Raw genomic sequence first — 22,531 nt, forward strand, 5'->3', positions numbered from 1 at the left:
AGTATTTGCAGAGTAAAACAAGTGCTTGCACAGTGAGGCATTGCTAGGAATCCTGTCTCCTCAAGATGACAATGAGTTCTAAAGAAAACGAAGTTGAGAACAGTCTGACCCTAATATATCGAAGAGCACAGACGGAATGTGATTATAGCCCTGCAAAATTACCATTTTATATTGATCTGGATCCTGTTTACAAATGCTAAGCGGGCTCTGGTAATTATATGCTAATCAGTCACGTGAAAAAATGTGCCTCGGCCAGTTGCAAGGCCAATCAAGTGAGCATTGAGTCTTGAATGGAAAGTCTCGCAAAGGAGAGTACATAAGACTAAAGCATGGCACTGGAAGAATCCTTGTTGACATTATTTCAATTCCACAAATATCGTTTTAAAGAATGGAATATAATATTTTAATTAACAATTTTTTTTCTACATGGAGGAGGAGGGGGTTCATTAAGGAGATTTTGAACTCTAAACTTTTTTTCTTTAAATACCTCCACCCTATCCAATTAAAATGGAAGAGCATTGATTTATATATTAAGAACATTCTTTTTTATCCTGTAATGTCTGTTTCCAAGCTCTTTAAAAAGTGATACGGCTAAATACAAAAATCATACAGGAAATTTAGAGGAAATTCCATACTGAGGCTAAAGCTTAATGCAAGTAACCTAGAACATTTAAAATATTGCATCAGCATTATTAAAATCTTTAAAGAAAATTACTTATTAAGTAAATGAGAGCAAGTAACTTTAATTGGGGAGTGTAAATCAGCGCTCTCCAAGAAAGCTTGGAACCAGAAACAGGAAAATTCTACCAGCTTTTCCAGTGCCTCTTCCAAACTTTAGAAGTATACACTGTGTACCTGTATATGTGTAAGCATTTTTCAATCAATTACAGGGAAAATAAATTAAATTTACTGTCACTTCTTAAAATGGTTCAGAGGCTCTGAGGGGGGGGGGGGGGGGGCTTATGGTACCTGAAAGCTAGGCAGATATTTTCACTCCTCACACAACAAATTAACATAAATTCGCTAAATATGATGTCATTGAATAGTTTTAGAATTTAAAAAAAATACATCTAGTGTTAACATGACCACACCAAGCTACTGTCTATAAATTATAGCCGATGTGGGAGATTTTCGCAGCTTAAAGAAGCCTAAAGATGAAGAATACATGACTTATGAGAATGTATGTGGCTTTCAAGATATTTTCAAGCTCTTGATGAAACTTAACGTAAGGATAATAGTAACATTGTGAGGCAAAAGAGAGAAGATATGAGAAAAATAGTGAGAAACTATATGATTTATTCAGCTAGACTAAAATAATATTTCACACAAAACATTGTTTTGTTGACCGGTCAAGCAACAAACTACCAAAAAGGGCACAGTTTTTTATTTTTTTTTTCACACTTATCAAGGAAAAATGGCCAAAACATTTACAATTTATATAAAAGAAGAGACAAAGAGATTTGAAAAGTTTTACTTTGAGCCAACACTATCACAGTCTCATTTCATATTGATGTTGTCCTCAAAATTGAAAGAAAAACAAAAAAACAACATCCTCTTTGGCTCAAATAAAAAAACTTTGAATTCACTTTGTCTCTCGACTTTAAAATAAACACAGGATACCGAATTTTAATTACAATAGCACGTTTGTAGAATATACACCGTCTGAGACAGGGGGATTCAATTCAGTTTGCTAATTCCTGTAAAATTCAAATATGTGAAAAATTGTCAATATACGATCGGAATAAGCAATGGGTAATTCGCACTAGTCAAAAAATCGTGTTTTATTGTTCAAGCTGATAGATTAGCAAAAAATTATGAATTCTGTTCAAACACAAAGTTTTGATGTCTAGTGTGGACAGAGATATTGCTCATCAATAAGCAAAGCAAATAATGTCATCCATACCAGAGTTTCTTCCACCTTGGATTCATCAATTAGTGAGACACACATTAGCACTGGTTGCTAAACGTAAAATGCAGATGAAACCAAGGTGGAAAAAACCTGGCAAAAATGGCATGCAGTGGTACGGTGAATGACGTTTTCGATCGTGTTCTTTATCCGTTAACATTGGACATACAAAATTGATGTTCAAACAGATCTCATTATTTCCTGTCTATCTATAAGCTTAAACCATCAAAGTATAATTCTTTAACCAGCGCAACAAGCCCATGAAAAATTCTAAAAGTACAGTTTTAAAAAATCAGAATAAAATGATTAGACGGCTAATTAGGTATTATTGATAATATAAATACAAAATAGTTCACGCAGTAACACAGGCAATAAGTAAACCTTTAGAGCGGCATTTAAGAAATTCAGAACAGAAAAAAATTGAAACTACAGACTCTTAAAAATGCATACTTAAAAACAATTTTTCCTTTACCTTCTACACAATAGTTAACACAATAGTGTTAAGATTTAAAAAAAAACAAGGAATAGTTAAGCAAATAAACAAATCAGCTGAGAGGATCCACTCCAGAGCCTACTAAAATAATTTTTTGAATGATTGCAGTAAGGGAAAAATTGATTTAGAATACGAGACTTTCAGAGTTTAAACATTTCAATTCTTAATATTAAAAATTCTTCTTCAGTCCAAGAATTTAAAGTTGAAAGCATGTTCATAAAAGATTGCTGTTGAAATAAAATTCTCACCAGCTTTAGATTAAAGCTGCAATACAGACTGCTATGGAAATCTCTTCAAGAGTTCAAAAAACATTATCTTTGCCTAAAATTCTTCATATACTTAAATTAAAAAAATACAAGTTATAAAAAAAAATTGATATACTACAGGCTCAGCCTTAGAATTGTATTTATCTATTCAAAACTTGTTTCCTATATTATCTCGAATTTGGACGGAAATCGAGGGAATGATTATCAACAGTTATTGTGGTTGCTTCATAATACAACAGGTTCAGGCTCAACTGATTTAAAACAAGAAAAATTGGTAAATTTTTGCATTTACGAAGAAAAATGTCATGGGTATTCCACTGAACAAGTTATTTGGCATGCATATCTTACATAAAATACATGAGAATCAATCAATCAATCAATAAATAAATAAATAAATAATAATAATAATAAAAAAAGGGAATGGAAATGTTCAATAGAAACTTACAACTATGAATAAAATTAGGAATAGAAAATTACAGGCAGTTATTTAAAGTGTCAAAAACAGATGGCATGGGAATTTTTCGGTAAGTTTCTACTTAATCAGAGTTCGAAGTCAAAAGTCAGATTATTTCAAAACAGAAAAATGTGCTTGGTAAAAGAAAACGCTAGTTTTGCGTGAACACTTGAGATATAAAATTATCAATCAGACTTGAACAGACCTTAAGAATTCTTGTTTACATTACTTTATCCGACTTTCCCTGGTTAAAATGAGACAATCAGTCCCTAACTTTTCCAATGATTCTACATACTGTCATGCATTGAAAAAAGAGGTGATTTCTGACGGTGATCTGAAATTGATCTAAAACTCCTCCACACCCCCAAATAGAGAAAAAAAAGTAACAAGAATTCATAATTTTCTAACAATTTTGTCGGAGAGTTGCAATCTTTTGAAAGATAGAAAATGAGCAACTTATAAATTCCGGCCTTTGTCATGACATTTTTCTGTTCTCCTCCTTATTTTTTAAAGTGAACTTTTTTCCTGACTCGCAAAGCTTCTTCAGTTGGATAGACTATTTGGTACTATCATACTTGTGATAACCAATTGGCGTTTAATCATCTATTTTCAGAAGTTTGAGCTATAAATTTTAAATAGCTCCGATCTGAATGTTGAATGATATGATGAAGATTGGATACAAGAGACAAGTTTGCACTCAAAATAACTCTTCAATGATTGGCTAAAAGCAACAAGAAGTAAAACATACATACAGTTGAGATAGAGGATGTTTGAGCAAAAAGGGTTTTCATCTGCCCGTTTGATAACCAGGGAAAAGTGAAAGCAGGACGGTGGATAGATTTTTATTAACTTTCAACTCGTATTTGTTACCGAGATCAGCACGACAATGGGGACAGGTGTAAACACTAGCGTTGAAAGATCTTTTCAGGCAACCCTGCAACATGAGGAAAATTAATGTTAAGTTTGGCATAAAAAGCAGCAAACATAAGAAGAAGTATAATGCTAGATTAAGATCGATTGCTAGGAGCAAACTTTCAGAATGCATCTTCAAACTTGTCTATACCATTATCATGTTTACCACCCTACCGCTCAATTTGATCATTGTTACGCATCACGACTTGTTACGACCATGTGTAGCGCAGAAGCTGGATGCTGAGGAAATATAACCTCAGTTTAAGCAAGCGATCCTTTCTAATTGGCTATGATTATGCAGAAAATGGTATATAATTGGCAGATTTGAGTGTAAAAGAGATAATAAGAGGTGTCGAATAAAAGGCGCATTGCGTAACTATTAGTTGTTCTACTTTGTTAAAAAAAAAAAGCAGCTGTTTGAAAAACGGCAAGTTCTTCTATGTGCTCCATGGCACCAAAGAGACACATGCCCAAAAAACAATGGCAGTGGAAAAGGTAATACTTAATTCCTGAAAGTGGTTTCAACAACATTTAAAGTCTTTGTATTGTTTGGAATGTAGACTTAGTCCACATTTCTTTCCGGAACAAGATGGACTGAATATGAGATAGTTTTTGCAGTTTGAGCTTTTATCATTTTCATGTCATCTTATTTGTCTTCTAAACACATTTTATTTGTAATTTTGTTCAATCTCCTTCTTACAAATTTAGTACATGCACTGCCAAATCGGTGAAAGTGACTTTTTTCTTGTTGGTTGTGCCGGTTTAAAATGGTCACACTAAAGTTTTGCACAGCTCATTTTTGTTGTGCTGCTGTGCAATAGAGGCACTGTGGTCTTCCACAAAACTACTTGGTGACTAATTCTGAACATAACCAATAGAAAGCACTAACACTCTGGCGATTAGCAGAAACCACACTTTAAAGCATTCAGATTTAGCCGTTTCCCTGCATTTTTTTCTAGCCCAGTAGGAATAACAGGGTGCGTACTAAACTTGGCTGGCTAATGATGAAACTGATGATGTAATCAATAAAATTTTAATGTTGCCCCCAAAAATCCAGTACCTCTTCAACAGAAAAAATCAGTACTTTTTCAGTACCTTCATGAGCCGAAATTCGAAAAATTTTGAAAATCTAAAATTGATACACAAATTGCAAAAGAATGAGACAGTCGCGAAATGTGAAGCTCATTTGCAGCCTTGAGATCAACTGGTTGTACAATTCGACGGTGAAACTACCAAACCACGTATCTCGGTTTGCGACGTCGCAGAGTTCCTGTCATACTTTATTTTTTAAATGAAAAACTACTTAACATCCAGTCTTGAACATTTCTGTGATTTTTCCTCTTTGTGCGGAGAAAATTCCGTGAAAATTTCAAGAAATTATATTGATTTGGTCTACTTCTAAAAAATAAAATGTGAGCGTAGATTTTTAAACACCGCAAACGAGATACGTGGTTTGGTAGTTTCACCATCGAATTGCGATCTAGCAGGCAAAAAATGCATAAGAATCAATTGGCAACGGGGTGCATACTTTACAAGTTGTCTTGTAAAACACACAGGGCATGAGGCAAAAAATTCTAGACCTCTTTGCAGATTTTTGTACTTTTTCAGTACTTACAGCTGCCCTGAAAAAAATCAGTTCCCCTCCAGACAAGTAGACACCCTTAAACAATCATGGTAAATCAAGTTGGTCGTTGGTGGTTTAAAAGTAAAATTAATTTTTAAAATCAATGAAAGCTACAATACTTACATGGCAAATATTATGACTGCAGGGGGTGGTAACCGGCTCATGAACGAGTTCTTGGCAGCAAATACAAACAAAGGATTCTTGCACCTGGTCCAGGAATTTCTGAAAATATAAAAGTATTTTATATAATATTATGATAATGACAATGACGAGGGACACAAAAAGATCAAAATCGCATTTTTCAGGTCAATCTTGGCTCATGCTATTGGTCATTTCTGCTTCCAAGTTTCCCAGTTTGAAACGTAAATATTTTTTATTTTCACAAAGCATATTGCTGATGATAATCAAATTATTTTGATTTATTTTGGATAGAAGATTACATAAAATATGCCTTGTTGCGAAGAATTGAAAAAGAGAAGGAGGCTGCTTAGAAACTTAAATCTTTCGTCACTCCAGATTCATATGCCATTTCAGAGATTTCACTTGCCGAAATGTCCATAATACACTCCTCTAAGCGTGTGTGCATCAGAATTAGCAGACATAACAAGATATAAAGTGTAACCTAGTATACATGCTACTGAAATCATGCAACAGGTGTTTACCTGTTTCCCTTGGGAGAGAAGAGCAGTGCAAGATTCCCAAAGTTTGGTATTAAGAGTATCTGCATCAATGAGTGATTTATCTTCAGCTGGTAGTTTGTACGCAGCCACTTTGGTTTTCTTGGCAGGAGGACTCTGCGTGTCACTCAATTCCTTCAATACGCGCTTCTTTTTGGCACTCTGGGGTGTGTCTGGGCCTTCTAGGCTTTTCTTAGCTTCTAGTGCTTCCAAGTAACCATCTGGGTACTGTAATAGAAACAAACAATTTTCAATTTAACTTAAAAATAAACCCTCAAGAATTCACTGTCATTGTGAGTTGTATCAATTTTGAAATGCGATGTATAAAGTCTATTTAGTCCTCTCGGATGGCAAAAAATCATTGTAAAAATTATTTTCATGTAATTCCATAAACCAAGTCATTATAAAAAATTGTACAGGTTCCGAGCCAATAAAAAGTACAAAATTTTCAAAGCAATTTGATGGTCAACATTTTTGGAACGTATTCGATTCAGGGCAAAAAATAACTTATTCACTTGCAAGGAACTAAATTAGGTTCAATCAGAAATTTAACGACAATAAAAAAAAAACAGACTCTAATTACTGAAAATGGCATAAATCTGACCTTCATTTCTAGGTTGTGAGCTTCGATATGTTTCTTGCCCGCTTTGGTCCATGGAGCTGGAGTAGGGTCGTCTCTACGGATCAGATATCGCCACACTATGAAACCAGATTTACCTTTCTCAGGGTAATATTTAACGACTTTGTAGATTCCATCATACCTAGAAGAGAAATTTCATTTTAGCACAAAAAATTAATCATTAAAATGATTACTTTCTTAACTTGTTACTCTACAATTAATTTGTCGTTCTTCTGACATGAGGGCGTAAATACATGTATGCACGTGACCGCAGAAAGCATAGAGTTATACGGAGAGCAGAGCTCACGTAGAAATAGAGGTACGTCCTAAGGTCAGAGGAGCGACGAGTTATGTGGAATGAGCATTTGTTTGGAGCAGGTCAATGCTTATCGCTACCTTCAATGTTAAGTACCTCAAGCTGTCATGAAAACGAATGCGAGAAGACTTACATACAGTGTAATGATGACAAAGTGTTTTTTTCAGGGTAGTGGATTGTTGTAGTTCACGCAAAACCAGAAACAAAAACATAATGAACTGATTAGGGCTGTACCTGTTTCCATCTTCTGGAGCATACTTTGAATGTTTCGCAGCTTTGTAGTTCCTAACGACTCGCACTGGTTTTCCACCTTTCCAGTCTTTAGCGGTGGCGCCTTCCTTGTCATTCAGAGGTGCATTACAGTTTAATGCAAGAGCTCTGAAAAATCCGTAATGATCTTGGTTAATGAATGACACACACTTGAGCTGAAATGGTGGCAAACTATATTATAAGTTTAATGCAAGGAATTTCTGGCTCCCCCATACTTCTTCAGCTCTCCCACCTCAACTTGCCAAAACCGAGTGATGAGAGAGGCCAGCAAAAAAGGATCGACATGCTTTTGTCTTGAGAGGGAGACAGGATCAGTGGTAGAGTGAAATTCGATTGTCTGAAAATTGTAATTGTATTTATACTGTATCATCTATCTGGCTTAAGAATAAGTCTTTATATTTTTCTCTAAGTAACGGCTGGGCAAAATTTTTCAAACTTTCATTGTTTGTTACCCGGTTGTAGAAAGTTTCAATACCCGACCGTTTGCTGCAATCTAACTACTTTGCCTCATGACTAGATGTCTGATTTTGTGGCCAAAAGCCGGATATCACGGTAAAAAGTATGATTTTTTCAATATTTATCAAGTGCGAAGCAAAACAAAGAAAAATACAAAAAAAAAACCAAACCGGTTATTATTTCTTTAAATTGCCTCATGTTTACCGCTATCTTAGGAGCATGAGATCAGACATTTTCTGCACTTCTAGTTTTTACAACGCATAAAAAAATCAAAGCTAATGATACCTAGAGAATGATTTCAGTTGCAATTTTTAAATAAATCAAATTTTAGTCCACCTTAAAAAAATGACTCTCCTCAAATAGAATTCTTCTTCCACTGCTGAGGTCTCTTGCACAATTAAATTTACGGTTTTCCCCTTATTAAAGTGAATCAGAAATCGACGTATTTCTATCAAACAGAACTATGTGCAGGTGGAAAAGATGGGATGTGCTCATTAGTCCTCGGGCCATGAGAATGAATGGGAAATATAAAACACCAGCTCCCCACGCTCCCTCGTTAACTCATAATCCCTATCCACAAGGCTCTAGATACATGCCCACGGCTCGTGCACAGTGCACTTAGTTCCGTTTGACAGAACGTGAAATCCCCCAGCTCCAAATCAGCAAACGAAACTGTGAGCCAACTAAGTGCGGGACTCATGAGCCGTAGGCATGTGTCTAGAGAGTTGTGGCAAGGGCTCATGAATTAACGAGGGAGCGCAGTGGCAGCTCCGTCACTGGTACTTTGTATTTCCCATTCATTCTTATGACCCGAGCACTAACAAACACACCCCATCTTTTCCACCTGCACATAGTTCTGTTTGATAGAAATATGTCCAAATATACCTGTGACAGGATGTAATTATTGCATTGTACAATGGCTTTTTATCCGGAGTTTCGACAGTGCATTCACCTTTTATGGGTTCCTTTTTTTCTCTTCACATCCTCAGTCACTAAAAGAGATAAAATCTTACCGATTCATCCTCGTTAATTTTTGATCAGAGCTCTGATCTGCTGTGCGTTTGTTCCCTGATAAGTCTCGTCCTCCACTTCCAGTGTACAAAAATTCTTCACCATCGTCGACATCATCTTCATAACCTCCACTCAACACGATACTGTAGGCACCTTCACTTTCGCGACCATGGATTCCTGCCACGTGTGGTCGGTGAATACCAGCTTCAGATGCCTAACAGTTGAGAACAAAATTCTTGTCATTTTTGTGCTGATCCCGGTTGTGACTCAACAAATAGACGCATGTAAATTAAGAGTGACTTTCACCTTGGCCCAAGAGCCCCTAAAGTCGAAAACACTATTGACTGGGAGGCCAAAAATTTGCAAAATCAGAGTGGCTGATTTGATGTGATATCACCCTCTAAAATAGCCATTTAAGAGCTCATACAGCTAAGTATATTTCAAAAAAATTAAAGGATTTTAAGTATTTGAGGAAGTATATAGCTGTAAATCAAAGATTTTTGAGAAATTTTCAAGGGTTTTCTGGAAGCAATCCAGATTTGTCACAGAAACACTTTTTTTCCAAATATCAACGAGGCAAAATGCTCTTTTAACCCTTTCCGGTCCGCGGCAGTTTTCCACGGCCGTCGTTAAGTGAGGTTAAGGTAGCAGCGATGTTGTCAACAAAGACAGTGGTTTCCAAAGGCTCCACCAGAGGCCGCCACTTGCTGGAGCAGTCGAATATACCCGATATCGGGCCTGCACAGAAGTTCAAACTTTTGGGCGACTATATCCGACATCGGACCTAAACGCGTTATTTTTCACGGCGAATATATCCGACATTGGACCGGAAAGGGTTAATACACACATCGACTAATTGGAAACAATGCATTGGGTAATAAGTAAAATTCTGGAAATATTGTATCACTAAATTTTTAAAAATATTGAAGATTTCTTAAAAGAAGAAAAAAAAACTTCAATTCATGCACACATATGTCATACCTGCAATCTAAATTTCCATAAAGTGCCTACTTCAACACCAGGAACTGGGCCGAAATGATTAGAAGGGACGATAGAGCACTCTTTCATTCTGCCGACGCATGCCATTCCTTTGCCCCAATCACGGCTTGTGTTGTTCTTTTTGGATGCCATTTTGGCCTTTTTCTTGCTGTCCTTAAGTTTTTCTCCAGCTTTCACTATCTCATTTTCATCATTTTTACATTCAGCGCAGTACCTATGAAAAAGAAATAGGTAGAATAGGATTAGATGAACTAAATGAATGATGAAACCTTAGTTCTTGAGGGCTAATTCTTTTTCAGAAAAAAGTTAATTGAAAAATCAAAATTTGAGTTTTAGATAGTGAACATTATTTTTTTGCTAAGAAAGGATCAAACAGTTATTTTAGGGCAGATTATAAATTGAACATTTTGAACCTGAACGCAACAGATTGAAACTTTATGTTAGGCCTTGATTCGTCTAATTTCTTGGGACTGACAAATCGATCCGTTAAATCGTAAACCAATAAACTAAGATCTTACTAAAAGTTTCAACTTCAATTTTTGAGCTCCAAACTTCAAATCTTTGGTTCGTTTGTTGACGTTTTCCAAGCCAAATTTTGTGCTGCAAAACAGCACTACTTTTACTATAGAGCAAATAAATTTTTTCATGGTTTTTCGTTTTGAATTATTTTATTAATTTTAGTATCTCTGAAGTATTGTTTCCTGTTGACTGTCTTAATTTACATAACTTGATGTGAAAAAAACTGGGTATTCAGAACGCCAAGGGGAAAAACTATGAATTACCATTCGTCAATGTCAGGAATTGATTCTAGAGGAGGGTTCAAACACCAAATGTGGTATGGCATGTTGCATTCGTCACACATCAATTGTTGGGCTGGTTCATCTTTCTTGCCACAGACATGACATCCACATTCTTTGCAGTTCCTACGTGGGTTGTCATTGCACCGAGTACAATAAGGCGCATTAGCTCCTAAAATCAGATTGGATTAATGTAAAAAATGAAATTATGGAACATGAGAAAATTTTGAGAAAAACTGAATTGGATTTTAATTGAAAAGGTTTTTCAACCGATAAAATCTAATAAACAGTGATATTTCTAGGATTAGAATGCAATACACATTACATCAAAGAACATGCTTTTTATTTTTTAAACTAATAATCCAAGCTTGAAAGTTTTACTCAAACATTTTTCATTTTTGTGAAAATGACCGTAACCATACAGTCTAACAGTGTTAGGCCAAAACTGAGCAGTAAAACTAGCACTGAACGCAGGCTAAAGAAATTTTTGTACCCTTGTTAGCAATAAGAACTTAACTTAACCCATCGACAAAATGCTTTGACTTTGGATCGAAGAAAAATTTAGTGTACTTAAAACAAGGCTCCTTAAATAAATTGAATATTAAAAATCAGAGGACTTGAGAATACTCATGCAGTCGGTTAGAAACAAAATAAATTTAAACCTTAATCACACTTACGTGAATCTGTTGATTCATCTTGCATGCGTGATTCTTCTTCTGCAGTTCGATCTTTCATCAACTTGACTGTTTCAACCTTCATCAACTCATCCGTAAACTTAATTTTGCAATTTTCAAGACTAATATTTTCAGTGCCTACAGAGAGGGTTCCAACCAGTTCAGGATTTTTCCGTGACTTGGTGATGCTTTTCACAAGACAGTCGTACCAGTATCCTCTTTGCGTTGGTTCTTCTATGTTGTAATTGACGAGGACTCTGTCACCCACTTTGACATCATCAATGGAAACCTTTACAGACATCCTAGGCCGAATATCATTCAGTTTGATTGGAGCTGGTGGGTCGTCAGGATAACTGAAAGAAAAATCAAAATGGTATTTTTTTTAGGGCTATGAAAGAATGAAATGAAGAATTGCTTAGAAAAACGCTTACATGAATTTTATGATGTTAATCTACTCACTTTTGCTAGTAGAGTATGCACTATCACATTTCAATTACAGAGATTTAAAAATCCTAATTCTTTCAAATTTTTTACTATTTCCAGATGTTTTCTTGCTTGAATAGGATTCCCAATACTTCCTAATTTTTTTTTAGGAATCTCTGCAATCTTGACCATTTGGTCAGGGACTGAAGCAAGACTGCAACTAAGCTAGCATCATTCATTAAACTTAGCCAATTATTACTTTTATGTTGTTGAAATTCAAATGAGTTTACAAAAGGCTTACCATTTGAAAGCAATCATGAACTCAAGGTCGCTTTCATCCTTGATTTCATTTTCTTGCTTCTCATTTTCGTCAGATGTTTTTGTCTCTCCATCATTATCATCAACTTCAGAAGACTTAGGTTTATCGTCTTTCGTAACTTTGATAATGTCCACGATTTGTCCTTCAAACCACGCGCCATAAATGCTATCTTTGGCATCAACATGATCACCAATCTGAAAAAAAGAGGGTTTTTTATGTTTACATACATGTAGGTCGCTGTGTAGCACTCCTTTGCGCTCTTTGACACCTAGCCTCCACTCTCTCTGTCGAACCACAACCCTTGGGGCATTGAGAACCTTAACATTTCTGCTTCAATCCCCTCCCTCCAACCTCTTGTTGGGCGCCCTTATCGTAACTTTTTTTATGTTTAATTTCTTTATTTAACTATACATGCCATTCATAAACATGTATCCATTTACAGGGACAAAAAAATCAGAGACATAGATTAATAAGGAAGACAAAAATGGATGTTAGAACTTTTGAACGAAAAATTAATAATTAAAATTATTAGAAAAGCAGATGTATGAAATAAAACACGTCATTCAAAACTAAATCAGAATTAATACATTTAACCTACAGCGACTCTAATGACAACTTTCTACACTTCCAAAAACAGACCAAGAGAAGAGGAGAAAGTCATTACTAAGAGTACTTGATTGTAGGTGTGCCGACTAATATACTGTGTTGTATACTGTACACAACTGTCCTCTATAAAATCCACAAGACTTCACAGCACCCTATGTTTGCTGGCAGACAGTTTTAATAATCAATTGCCAGAAACAATTAAGGTGATTCGTCAAGGTTTCTGACATGGTCAAAATGGCAAGCAATATAGCGTATAGATCATATAAAAAATCTTGACAGATTTTGAATATTTAGCCCAAAATGGACAATAAACCCCACGCGTGAGCCTAAAGAACTATCTGAACCAAAAAATTAACAAAATTGAAAGTTATGAAAGCAGAATTCTGTATGGAGAAAAAACCTCGCAATTTAATACAGAAATTGTAGACTGTATCGAATGTGAAGTTTTTTTCCAAACAGGATTCTGCTTTCATTTCTGTGAATTGTGTCAAATTTTTGGTTTCAAATGATTCTTTAGGCTCATATGCAGGGGCTGCTGTCCTTTACATGGCTAAGAATTCAAAATCTGCGGAGATATTTGACACAACCAATGCAATGTATTGCACGCCAGTTTGACTACACTGGAAACCATTATGAATCACCTTGAAGAAATTGGAGCCTTTCTTAACAACGCCAAAATTCCATTAATTACCAAAAACTGCTTCACCATGGAGGAATGATGTGAGCTAACTCCAATGTTGTACCAATGTTGTGCCAATTTATGCTAATTAAAATAAAAATTATAACTAAATCATGGGAAATTTTTCTCTTTTCACAGCAAAATAATAGATACTTTAACATTTTTTAGACCTTTCCAAGAATTTTCTGATTATTTTTGGTTAGTGATAAAATAAATTTGAAGAAATTGATCTTTTAAAGCCATCTATTGAATTTTGAGGTTCATTAAAGGGCCTGATTTTGTGATTTAATTATGCTTCATCATACTTGATCGTGACTCACCTTAAAATACTTGCTTTCCACTTTCGTTGATGTACTTGGCTTTTCTTCCTGAAAAAGATAAGAAATCACAAAACTTAAGTAAAGAATTTGGGGATTAGGATACTTCGAGAACCTTAGATGATGAACTTTCCTAACACCTTAGAACTGAAAAAAACTATCACACATATTGGTAGCAAAAAATTTTTTTGCACCAAACTTTCTAAATAGTTTCATTTTCAATAGTCAAATACACATCTTTCCTGCTTTCGCTTTTTCCAGCATAAAGATTTTAAACTGACAAATTCTGCTATGATCCAGAAATTTTAATTTCTCACACATGAGTTGATTCCAGGGATTTCTAATACGCTAGAAATATGTAGCCTTGAATGAGCCTTAAGACAAGGTATGAATTAAAGCACTACAAAACATATTTTCTCTTCAAAATTTCCAGGAGAATATAAATCACAGAACAGGAAGTATGGAAACCAACTCCTGGAACAATACATGAGTGTTTTTAATTAAAATTGGTTTAACAGCAAAATCATTTGTATTATATAACTTTTATTTGATCTCTGTTAAAAATACTTGTTAGAACCTCATTTAAGTGTTGATTTCTTAACTTTCTGTTGAGTGAATTGTTTTCTTTGAAAAAAAAACATGTGATGTTAAGTCCAGTTCAGACTTTGTCAAGTGGTCCATTTTAATAAGGAAATGTAGGTTGCTATAAATTAATTGGACCGCGTTAAGCAGAAAGGAAGCGAGCCACATCAGCTATTGCCAAATTTAACTGGGAAATTTAATTTTTTACTAGAAAACGTTTGTGTGGATTCTTATGAAAATTGTAAGGAATTTGCTTCATGCTATGCAGAAAATCAACTGAATTTTACACAAAAATCCACACAACTGATTTCACGTAAAAAATTAAATTGCCAGTTAAATTTGGGAATAGCTGATGTGGCTTGGTTCCTTTCTGCTAAACGCAGTTAGATTCTTATTCTACAAAGGAGTCCAATGTAAGCATTGCCTAAAGAGCTCATTTAAGGCATTGGATAAGGAACATTAGGTACATCAAAAGCACGTTGAAAGGCAGCACCTCCAGCTCAGAAACATCAGATTGGTGACGCAAATAAATCAAGCTATAAAATTCAAGTACCTCTTCGGCAGGTTCTTCCCCGACTTCAGTTGATTTGGCCTCTGATGAAGTTGAAGTACTAGGCTCAGGAACAGCTTGGCGTACCATCAACTGAATCACATCATTCACATTCACATTGTAGTCGAATAATGAGTGTTCGTCTTCCAGCTATTAAAAAAAAGTAAGTAACAAAAGTGGAGATGAATATTGCATTTTAAGATCAAAGTTTCATGCTTTTTAATTGAAAATAACACGAGTAAAGGAAATATATGACATTGAGTACCACAGCTTTGAGAAAGAACGTGGTGGAGTTGAAAAATTATTTGAAAGCTTGTGATGCAAGGTAATACGTTTTGAGGTTGAATGTTGCGGTGCAAAAATGAGCTTCAATGTTTGATTATTTTTCACAATATAAACATACCATAAAACACATTTTGCTCAAATTTACTAATGACCAAGTCTTTCCAAAAATGGCGCATGGGAGTGAACAAATTGATGCGATACGATGTACACAAGTGATTCTCCAATGAAGATTATCCTATTTACAGGAGGAAAAAAATATAAGTGCGACCGAGAAAAGGGTACTGCTAAGATATGAATGAGGTCATTTTTTTTCTCTCTCTCTCCTATTACTTAAACTCAGCCTGGGGTTGGGGTTAACTTTTTTGGTTACGGGTTGCCCCAAGACTTTCCTCTTAAGACTGCAATGGATCAAGCCACTGGCAGCCGTCCAATTTCATCAAAATCCGAGATGGTCGAGGAATATACCTCGTTGATTACACGGCATGGCCCTGGTAACACTCAATCATGTTGTACACGCCAATACTAACCACACATGCTGGGAAAAGGGAAAAACATAGTCCTCTAGAAGTAAGCTAATAGAAGGTACGAACCTGCTTTCCTCTGTAGAAGAGACGCTGCTTGTCACACGGCACATCAAAGGCCTTCTCAACTTCCTTGCGAAAGTTTTCAACAGATATGGTTTTAGAGACATTGAGAGTTATCTTCTGCTTACCATCAATAGTTCTGACTTGAACGTACATTCTGAACCGAGGTTGATAACTTTACAAAAACAGGAAGTAGATATGATACCTAAATTTTAGAGAGGAGCGATGCGAAAAGGCGCTACAGAAGCATGGGCAAGTCAACCTGCAAGGAGGAATAGACCTGCAGGAGAGAAAGTACTGGTGGGTAGACTGAGGAAAAAAGTGAAAAAGTAGGTTTAGCACTTCACTATCACTTTGACGGCGAAATTGACACACAATAATAGGTAAAGACAATTAATGATGGACATTACAGATAAAGAAGAGGACTGTAAACAAAATGTGCACAAAAATTGGCGGGAGCGGGAATATTTCAAGGTTAGATTCCGGATTCCGGTCGCATTTCCGGTTTGATGTATTCCGTCTGCCGGAATGAATGGACTGAACCGGAAACGATTAAATCGAAATAACCTCCAAAGTCCAACCAAAAACCGCGCAATGCAAATAAACACCGCGACGCTTTCCTAGTGAGTGTCATTGATAAATCGGTTGTTGTGAAGATTAAAAAGTCTAAGTCCATGTGATAAGCCCCAGACTACTTCTCCAACAGATAAACTTTCTTATTTTTCACACATCAGTTCCTGCAAGCTTCAAGTGCTGTTCCATCATGTCTTCGTTACGCTTGAGCATCATCGTCGCAATGACTGCAGATAATGGAATAGGTTTCAAAAATTCTTTACCCTGGTCTCTACCGTGAGTTTTTTCTTTCTCTCTCATGCTGATGCATGCAGACTCTTAGAAATTAGATGATGTAGCTTTTTAAATTGTATCAAATTACTGCACCTTTACAGAAGCGCTGATTATGACACAGGAAGACAATGCATCCATACGTAATCGTAAAGTTGAGGCGGGTCCCACCAAAATAACCAATTAATTCCCAGGATGAGAACTTCAATTCATCTGTTTCCTTCTGGAAATCTGAATGAAATGAACATACTTTCTTGTTAGTTAGTGCGAGTCTTAATTAGTGATTGTTCAGAGGGAAGTCCAGGCTGTTTTTTTCTCCATGATCATCGACAGAAGATAAATTGCCGCCATTTCACTACACATAGTGCATAAGTACTCGCTAGAGAACTTTAGACAGCTAGAACCCTGCCTGCAAGCTGATGAGAAAAGGTGTTGCTGCAGTAATGCAACCATCACCATGCCGTATCTAGCAACTCAGTGCCTATCATGAACCAAGTTCTATTAGTATAGAAATATTGAGTTTGAGCAAAATACTACTTAGCATTGCATTATTTTGCAATGTTGCAAACCCAGCACCTCAGAAAAGTATTAAGGTGTCATTTCAGGTGGGTAAATCTTATGAAGGCTAGAAATGAAGAGGAGAACAACTTTCAAAATTGATGAGCTCTAACCAAGTTTGCAGGAATATTGGTTGTTTTTTCTGTGCAGCTAGAGGCAACAACCCTCTCATGTTTTCCATGAGTTAAGCTCCTGGATTTTAAAATTAATGAATGCACTTTATTCCTATGTACCTGTTTGAAAATATGTATGCACTGTCCCGTATGCATGTTTTCAATTTAGTAGGGTTGGTAGCCTGAATTGAATGGGATTAGCCCTTGAGGGCTATTTGAAGCTCAAAAAAAAAAAAAAAAAAAAAATTGCTGAGCTTTTTTTTTCATGTACGCGTCACTTCTCTTTTACAGAAATGAGCTCCGCAACTTTGCCAAACTAACAAAGAATTGCAAAGATAAGAGCAAACAGAATGCTGTTGTCATGGGTCGGAACACATGGGAATCAATTCCAGCCCAGCATCGTCCCCTCAAAGATCGTTTGAATGTGGTGCTGTCTAGTACTCTGAAGTAAGTAGACCAATTAATTCTGGATAGTTTTATGGTCTCTTAATGGCAAATCAGATGGGTGAAAAAAATTCCACCCCCCCCCCCCTCCCCCAACAACTTGCCAATATTCAACTGTATCATTTTATTCACTGATCCAAGTCTAGAACCGAGGGGCACCAATTAATGAAGGATTTAATAATTTTTTAAAGAGCTTCTGCGCTTTTTACAAATGCACTTAATCTTTGTCTGAAGGTCAACCTAGCACACCGAAGAAATTCTGTCTTCACTCGCGTTCTTCTTAGAGACTTGTAAAATTGTTTTGGAACTCTCAAAGTCTAGTTAGTGTCAAAGTTAGTCTCTTAGTCTCAAAGTCGTCAGCCATCATATCCCAAAAAAGAGAATAGAGAAACTTTTAAATATCTTAACAAGAATTAGTTGTGCTATTATCAATGGGTTTGCTGAAAATGTTATTGCTTATTGATAATGATGTACATAAGTCAACTTTTAGAGGACAAAGAATTACCGAGCTCTGTCAGAAACTCATTTTTTTCTTTCTTTTTTCCCTTGCCACTCGTAGAGACGCGGGAGAGGGTGTCCTAGTCTGTCCTCGGCTGAAGGATGCACTAACGCTATTGGAAGAAAATTATCAAAACAAGATTGAAAACGTTTGGATCATTGGCGGTGCTCGTGTGTATGAGGTAAGCACTGGACTGGAATAGTTTGAAAGTAAGGGTGCACAAGTTGGGGCATTCTGAATGCTTTCTTCACGAACTAGCGTAATTCCCTCATTATTTCTGCTGAAATTCCTCATTTTCTTCAAATTTCCGAGGTTTCCATAGAGAGGTCATCACTTTCAGAACTGTTTTTTCATCATATCAGATAAAAATTGGTACATGAGATAACTTTGGGGACTCTACCAATTTTTTATTTGAAAAATTAGAAAATCACATTTCCTCCTCTACGGAAGGTTTCAGGAGGCATAATTTTCTTGCAGATATTAATTTTGGCTATCTGAGGCTTCAACACCCCCTTAAAACTTCTTACAAAATCCATTTTGAATTTTTTTATGAATAAAAATAAGATTATAGTCTGTAAAATTTTCATTGGACACTAATTTGTTATGTAATATTGTCAATCAAAGTTGTCATAGTTGGAGCAACATTTTTTTTTTTTCAAACCTTTGGGGGAAAGAAAAGGATTCAAATGAATTTTAAACTCTGCAGAGTCGTTTTGAATTCAAAATTGCCTCCTAAAATTATTATCTTTAATTCTGAATTGACCAAAAATTGTATTGTAAACTTACATTGCCACCTATCAGCATGTATCTATTTTGAGTGAATTTTAACATGGTGACTCTCAGTTGTAAACCGGACTTTGTGTAATTTTTAGTTAAGACATCTTAATTATGCATTCATGCTATTTTTTTGCCCTTCTTTGATTTGAAGAATCTCATCTCTGTTACAGGATGCATTGAATCTAAGTAATTGCCACAAGTTACACGTTACACACATTCAAGAGAAACCTGAATGTGACGTATTCTTCCCAACCATTCCAAGAGATTTTCAAATCATAACGTAAGTGTTTGTGTTTTTAAGTAGGACTAAGAACTAGTAATTTAAATTCTTCTGGATATTTAAAAGTCAGAAAAAATTATTATTTTCCTCAAGACTGTTCTGCGTGTCTGGCTCAATAGATCAGAGTCCCGCTTATCTTCAATTCGTCAATTCCTCAAGGCTAAAGATGATAATGTTGAGAACTTCTGAACTCTTTAAATAAGCGCTGTAAAGCTGGAATGCACTTAGGCAAGGACCACATTTTTATTCAGGGGAAGTAGTTAGCTCTCTGTAGAGCACTTCCATGAGGGGGCGTCTTGAAATCTGTGTGGTACATGCTAGAAGGTTTTGAAAGTTTTGAGTACTTAAATTTACATTCTAAAAATAAATTAATCATTAAGATTTAATTCATGTAGTAATGGCAACCAGGGAGTTTAGTTGCTTGATGTGCTTGCTTTGAATCATATCCTACTTAAAAATATTTTCAACTTATTTTTAAGAACAGTATTGTTAGAACTCTCGTCAGATAAGTTGGCAGCTCTGATAAGTTCCATATTTGTGGTAGACGTAGCAAAGGAATAATCAATACATTTGCGCATGGCAAGTTTGCTGCGCCCAGACAATGCTCAATTGTTATTTGATGGCAGCGGTGCAGCCATTGCAGGGTGTCTAGCAACCGGGAAATGTCTGGGAAATCAGAGAAAACCTCAGAGAATCTTCAAAAATTTGGCATGTCAAGGAATTTTATTTTGCAAGCAATTTTCTTGTCAGGGAAACCAAAAACACGAATTTTCTGGAAAGTGTTTCGCAAATTTTACTCTTGCAGAAATTGCTACCGAAATTTTTGCCAGAATTTCTGCTGATGTCTTTTAAATTTTATAAATGATGCAAAAATATCTCACATAAATTTAGGCACCATATCTTTTGCTTTTTTTTAAACATTATATTCCTAAAACATGAAAAAATTCTTACATCTAATCAGTTCAAACGTGTTGAAAAATGAGGAATTTTTTCCCTTTTTGTATTTTTTCTGTCTGTCAGGGAATTATGAATTTTTCCCCGGTTTTTCGGCCGTTTTTGTCAGGGAAATGTCAGGGAATTTTTGTTTTGAAAATTGCTAGACACCCTGCATCGACAAACAAAAAGTAAAGAACTTCTTATTCATTTGACAAGAATTCTAAATTTCTTTCTTCATTTTCTAATTTTGTGCGTAACATTGTGTTTTAATTTTTTTAGCACGAGTGAGATGGTTGAAGAAAATGGTTTTCACTACAATTACCAAGTGTACGAAAGGAGAACCTCTCCCGACGGTGAGGCAAACGGGATAGAGGATAGCACTAAATCATGATGCTCTGTTTAAAGTAAAGCTTTTCACCGAAACGCACAGTTCATTCCTTAATAGAATTAATAGTTGTTCACCAAAGAATCTCAAATTGAAGAATGTGTATGTTATCAAGATTGTAATCATTGTTTCAAGTTTAAGCTAAACCTGTAGGAGCCATTTTAATTTCTCTAATTCTATATTCATCCCAAGTTATGAAATATTAAGTTTTAATTACCAAATAGCTCCAAATTAGAGAGAGTAAGTGCAGACTGAAAGTTTTTCAGTTCGCTTGTCATGAAGAAGAAAAACTACATCCGGCAGGAAATTTTTGGGAGGCAACTTTAAGTTCTGAAGAGCAAGCCTTAGATTAAAGCAGAAAATTTTAAACTCTGATTGCAATTTATTTTATGTGTAAAAAAATACCATTATGAAACATTCCTTGATTCCAGTTTGAAATTCTCTTTTACTTTAGGCATTAAGACAAACAAACCATTCCTACCTTCCGCAATCAAAGCCCTGTTGTTGAGAACCAGCAACTATTTTGGCTCAAGTTCTTTTGCAAGATTTGCTGAACTTTCATTTTTCTCATGGTGGTATTAATAGTTATTCCTGAATCAGCTCCGTTCCTAATGTTAAAAAATTGTAATTCAAAATTTGGTGGAATGAAATTCTTTTATAAACCCCTTGGCATTCTTCTTTGGTCTTTAAATAAGTTTGAAAAACTTGATTTTATGATATTATAAAAAAGGATTGTGGAAGGAATATTAAGGGGAGTTTTGCTTCAGTTCAAACTGCCTTACTTTCAAAGAGAAACCAGGAAACCATTTCCCATCACCTATTTATTTTCTTTCAATTTTTTTTATTCGTGATCTGCTGTATAGAAAGTTGTAATTTTCAGCCTCCAAATTGAAGGATACTTAATTTTAAGCAATGAAAAGCATAAAAATTCTCTCCTCTCAACCTTCTGTCCCCCACCCCTCTATTTTGATACTCTTTCGCGAAAATCATTGTAATCTGTATCATAGTAAGCTCATCGCTAAATTATTGTGCTGTTTCATTTGAATTTTTGAATATGTTACCATGTCTTGATTTTAAAATTTAAATTTCATTATGATTTTTTTTTCTTCCTTTTAAAAAAAAAAAAATGAACAAAATGTAAAAAGTATCACATTTAAGAATTCCAATAAATATTTTACAAATTTTTAAATAATCTTTGGTCTTTGAATAATTATTACATAAAAGAAGTAACATCCAAAAATTAAGGCGGTAGTATTGCTAAATAATCGTTATTTTCTTAAGGATGGCCTTGATCAGGTAGGTCTTTGCCTGTATCTTTTTTATTTTAATTTCGTAAAGATCAGGAAAAGTTAGAGAACTTCACGAGTATTAAGTGTGTCAGCTTGGTAATTTCAGCCGATGCCATTTGATAGAGCGCCAAGCTTCTAAGCGCCTCCTTCCTCAATTTTAATCTCTAGCAGTGAAACTGTTCTGAGTTTAGCAGCAATCAGTACTTAGTATAAAAAAACACGGAAAAGAAAAAGAATTGCTGATTCAGAAATTCAATTGCTAAAAACAGTGAGTGCAATGTTTCAAAGCAGATTTCACAACAAAAAAATGCTACTTTAACCACCCTCGTGGTTAAATTAGTTTACAATGTGGTTAAAGTAGCATTTATTTGTTGTTAAATCTGCGTTGAAACATTGCACTCACTGTTTTTAGCAATTGAATTGTTGAATCAGCAATTTTTTTTTCCCGTGAAAATTTAATTGAAATTCTGTTCTAAAGGTCAGAAAAAGTCAAGAAAGATGCCATTTTGGGGTCAGAGAAGAGCAAAAAGTCAGGAAAATTGAAAATGAAGATCCATATTAAGGAAACTCTGATTATTGACGGCATTA

At 35.3% G+C, this 22,531-nt stretch overlaps 2 protein-coding genes across 2 annotated transcripts; one reads left to right on the forward strand and one right to left on the reverse strand.

The window, feature by feature from the left end:
- Positions 1-1,274: 1,274 nt before the first annotated feature.
- LOC109042309 (E3 ubiquitin-protein ligase UHRF1) lies at positions 1,275-16,237 on the reverse strand. Its single transcript, XM_019058978.2, has 13 exons — positions 15,826-16,237; positions 14,954-15,100; positions 13,822-13,869; positions 12,199-12,410; positions 11,478-11,827; positions 10,786-10,972; positions 9,986-10,217; positions 9,007-9,218; positions 7,502-7,645; positions 6,937-7,093; positions 6,318-6,560; positions 5,779-5,877; positions 1,275-4,053 (listed from the first exon to the last, which is right to left on the reverse strand). Exons 1-13 carry the CDS (start codon positions 15,973-15,975, stop codon positions 3,907-3,909), a joined length of 2,328 nt encoding a protein of 775 aa, XP_018914523.2. The 5' UTR covers positions 15,976-16,237; the 3' UTR covers positions 1,275-3,906.
- A 174-nt stretch (positions 16,238-16,411) lies between these two features.
- Dhfr (dihydrofolate reductase) lies at positions 16,412-21,848 on the forward strand. Its single transcript, XM_019059011.2, has 5 exons — positions 16,412-16,668; positions 17,625-17,780; positions 18,337-18,457; positions 19,224-19,333; positions 20,549-21,848. The coding sequence occupies exons 1-5, from the start codon at positions 16,583-16,585 to the stop codon at positions 20,658-20,660; spliced, it is 585 nt and encodes a 194-aa protein (XP_018914556.1). The 5' UTR covers positions 16,412-16,582; the 3' UTR covers positions 20,661-21,848.
- The last annotated feature ends 683 nt before the right edge of the window (positions 21,849-22,531 follow it).

The sequence above is a fragment of the Bemisia tabaci genome, unplaced genomic scaffold (assembly GCF_918797505.1).
Source record: "Bemisia tabaci unplaced genomic scaffold, PGI_BMITA_v3".
NCBI lineage: Eukaryota > Metazoa > Arthropoda > Insecta > Hemiptera > Aleyrodidae > Bemisia > Bemisia tabaci.

Coding starts and splice junctions, on each gene's coding strand:
- LOC109042309 (XM_019058978.2), bottom strand. CDS start 15,975: ATGTACGTTCAAGTCAGAACTATTGATGGTAAGCAGAAGATAACTCTC. Junction 12,411..13,821: donor TGGAAAGCAAGTATTTTAAG/GTGAGTCACGAT, acceptor TCTTTTTTTCAG/ATTGGTGATCATGTTGATGC. Junction 11,828..12,198: donor TTCATGATTGCTTTCAAATG/GTAAGCCTTTTG, acceptor TTTTTCTTTCAG/TTATCCTGACGACCCACCAG.
- Dhfr (XM_019059011.2), top strand. CDS start 16,583: ATGTCTTCGTTACGCTTGAGCATCATCGTCGCAATGACTGCAGATAAT. Junction 16,669..17,624: donor TCTTTACCCTGGTCTCTACC/GTGAGTTTTTTC, acceptor TCTCTTTTACAG/AAATGAGCTCCGCAACTTTG. Junction 18,458..19,223: donor GCGGTGCTCGTGTGTATGAG/GTAAGCACTGGA, acceptor TCTCTGTTACAG/GATGCATTGAATCTAAGTAA.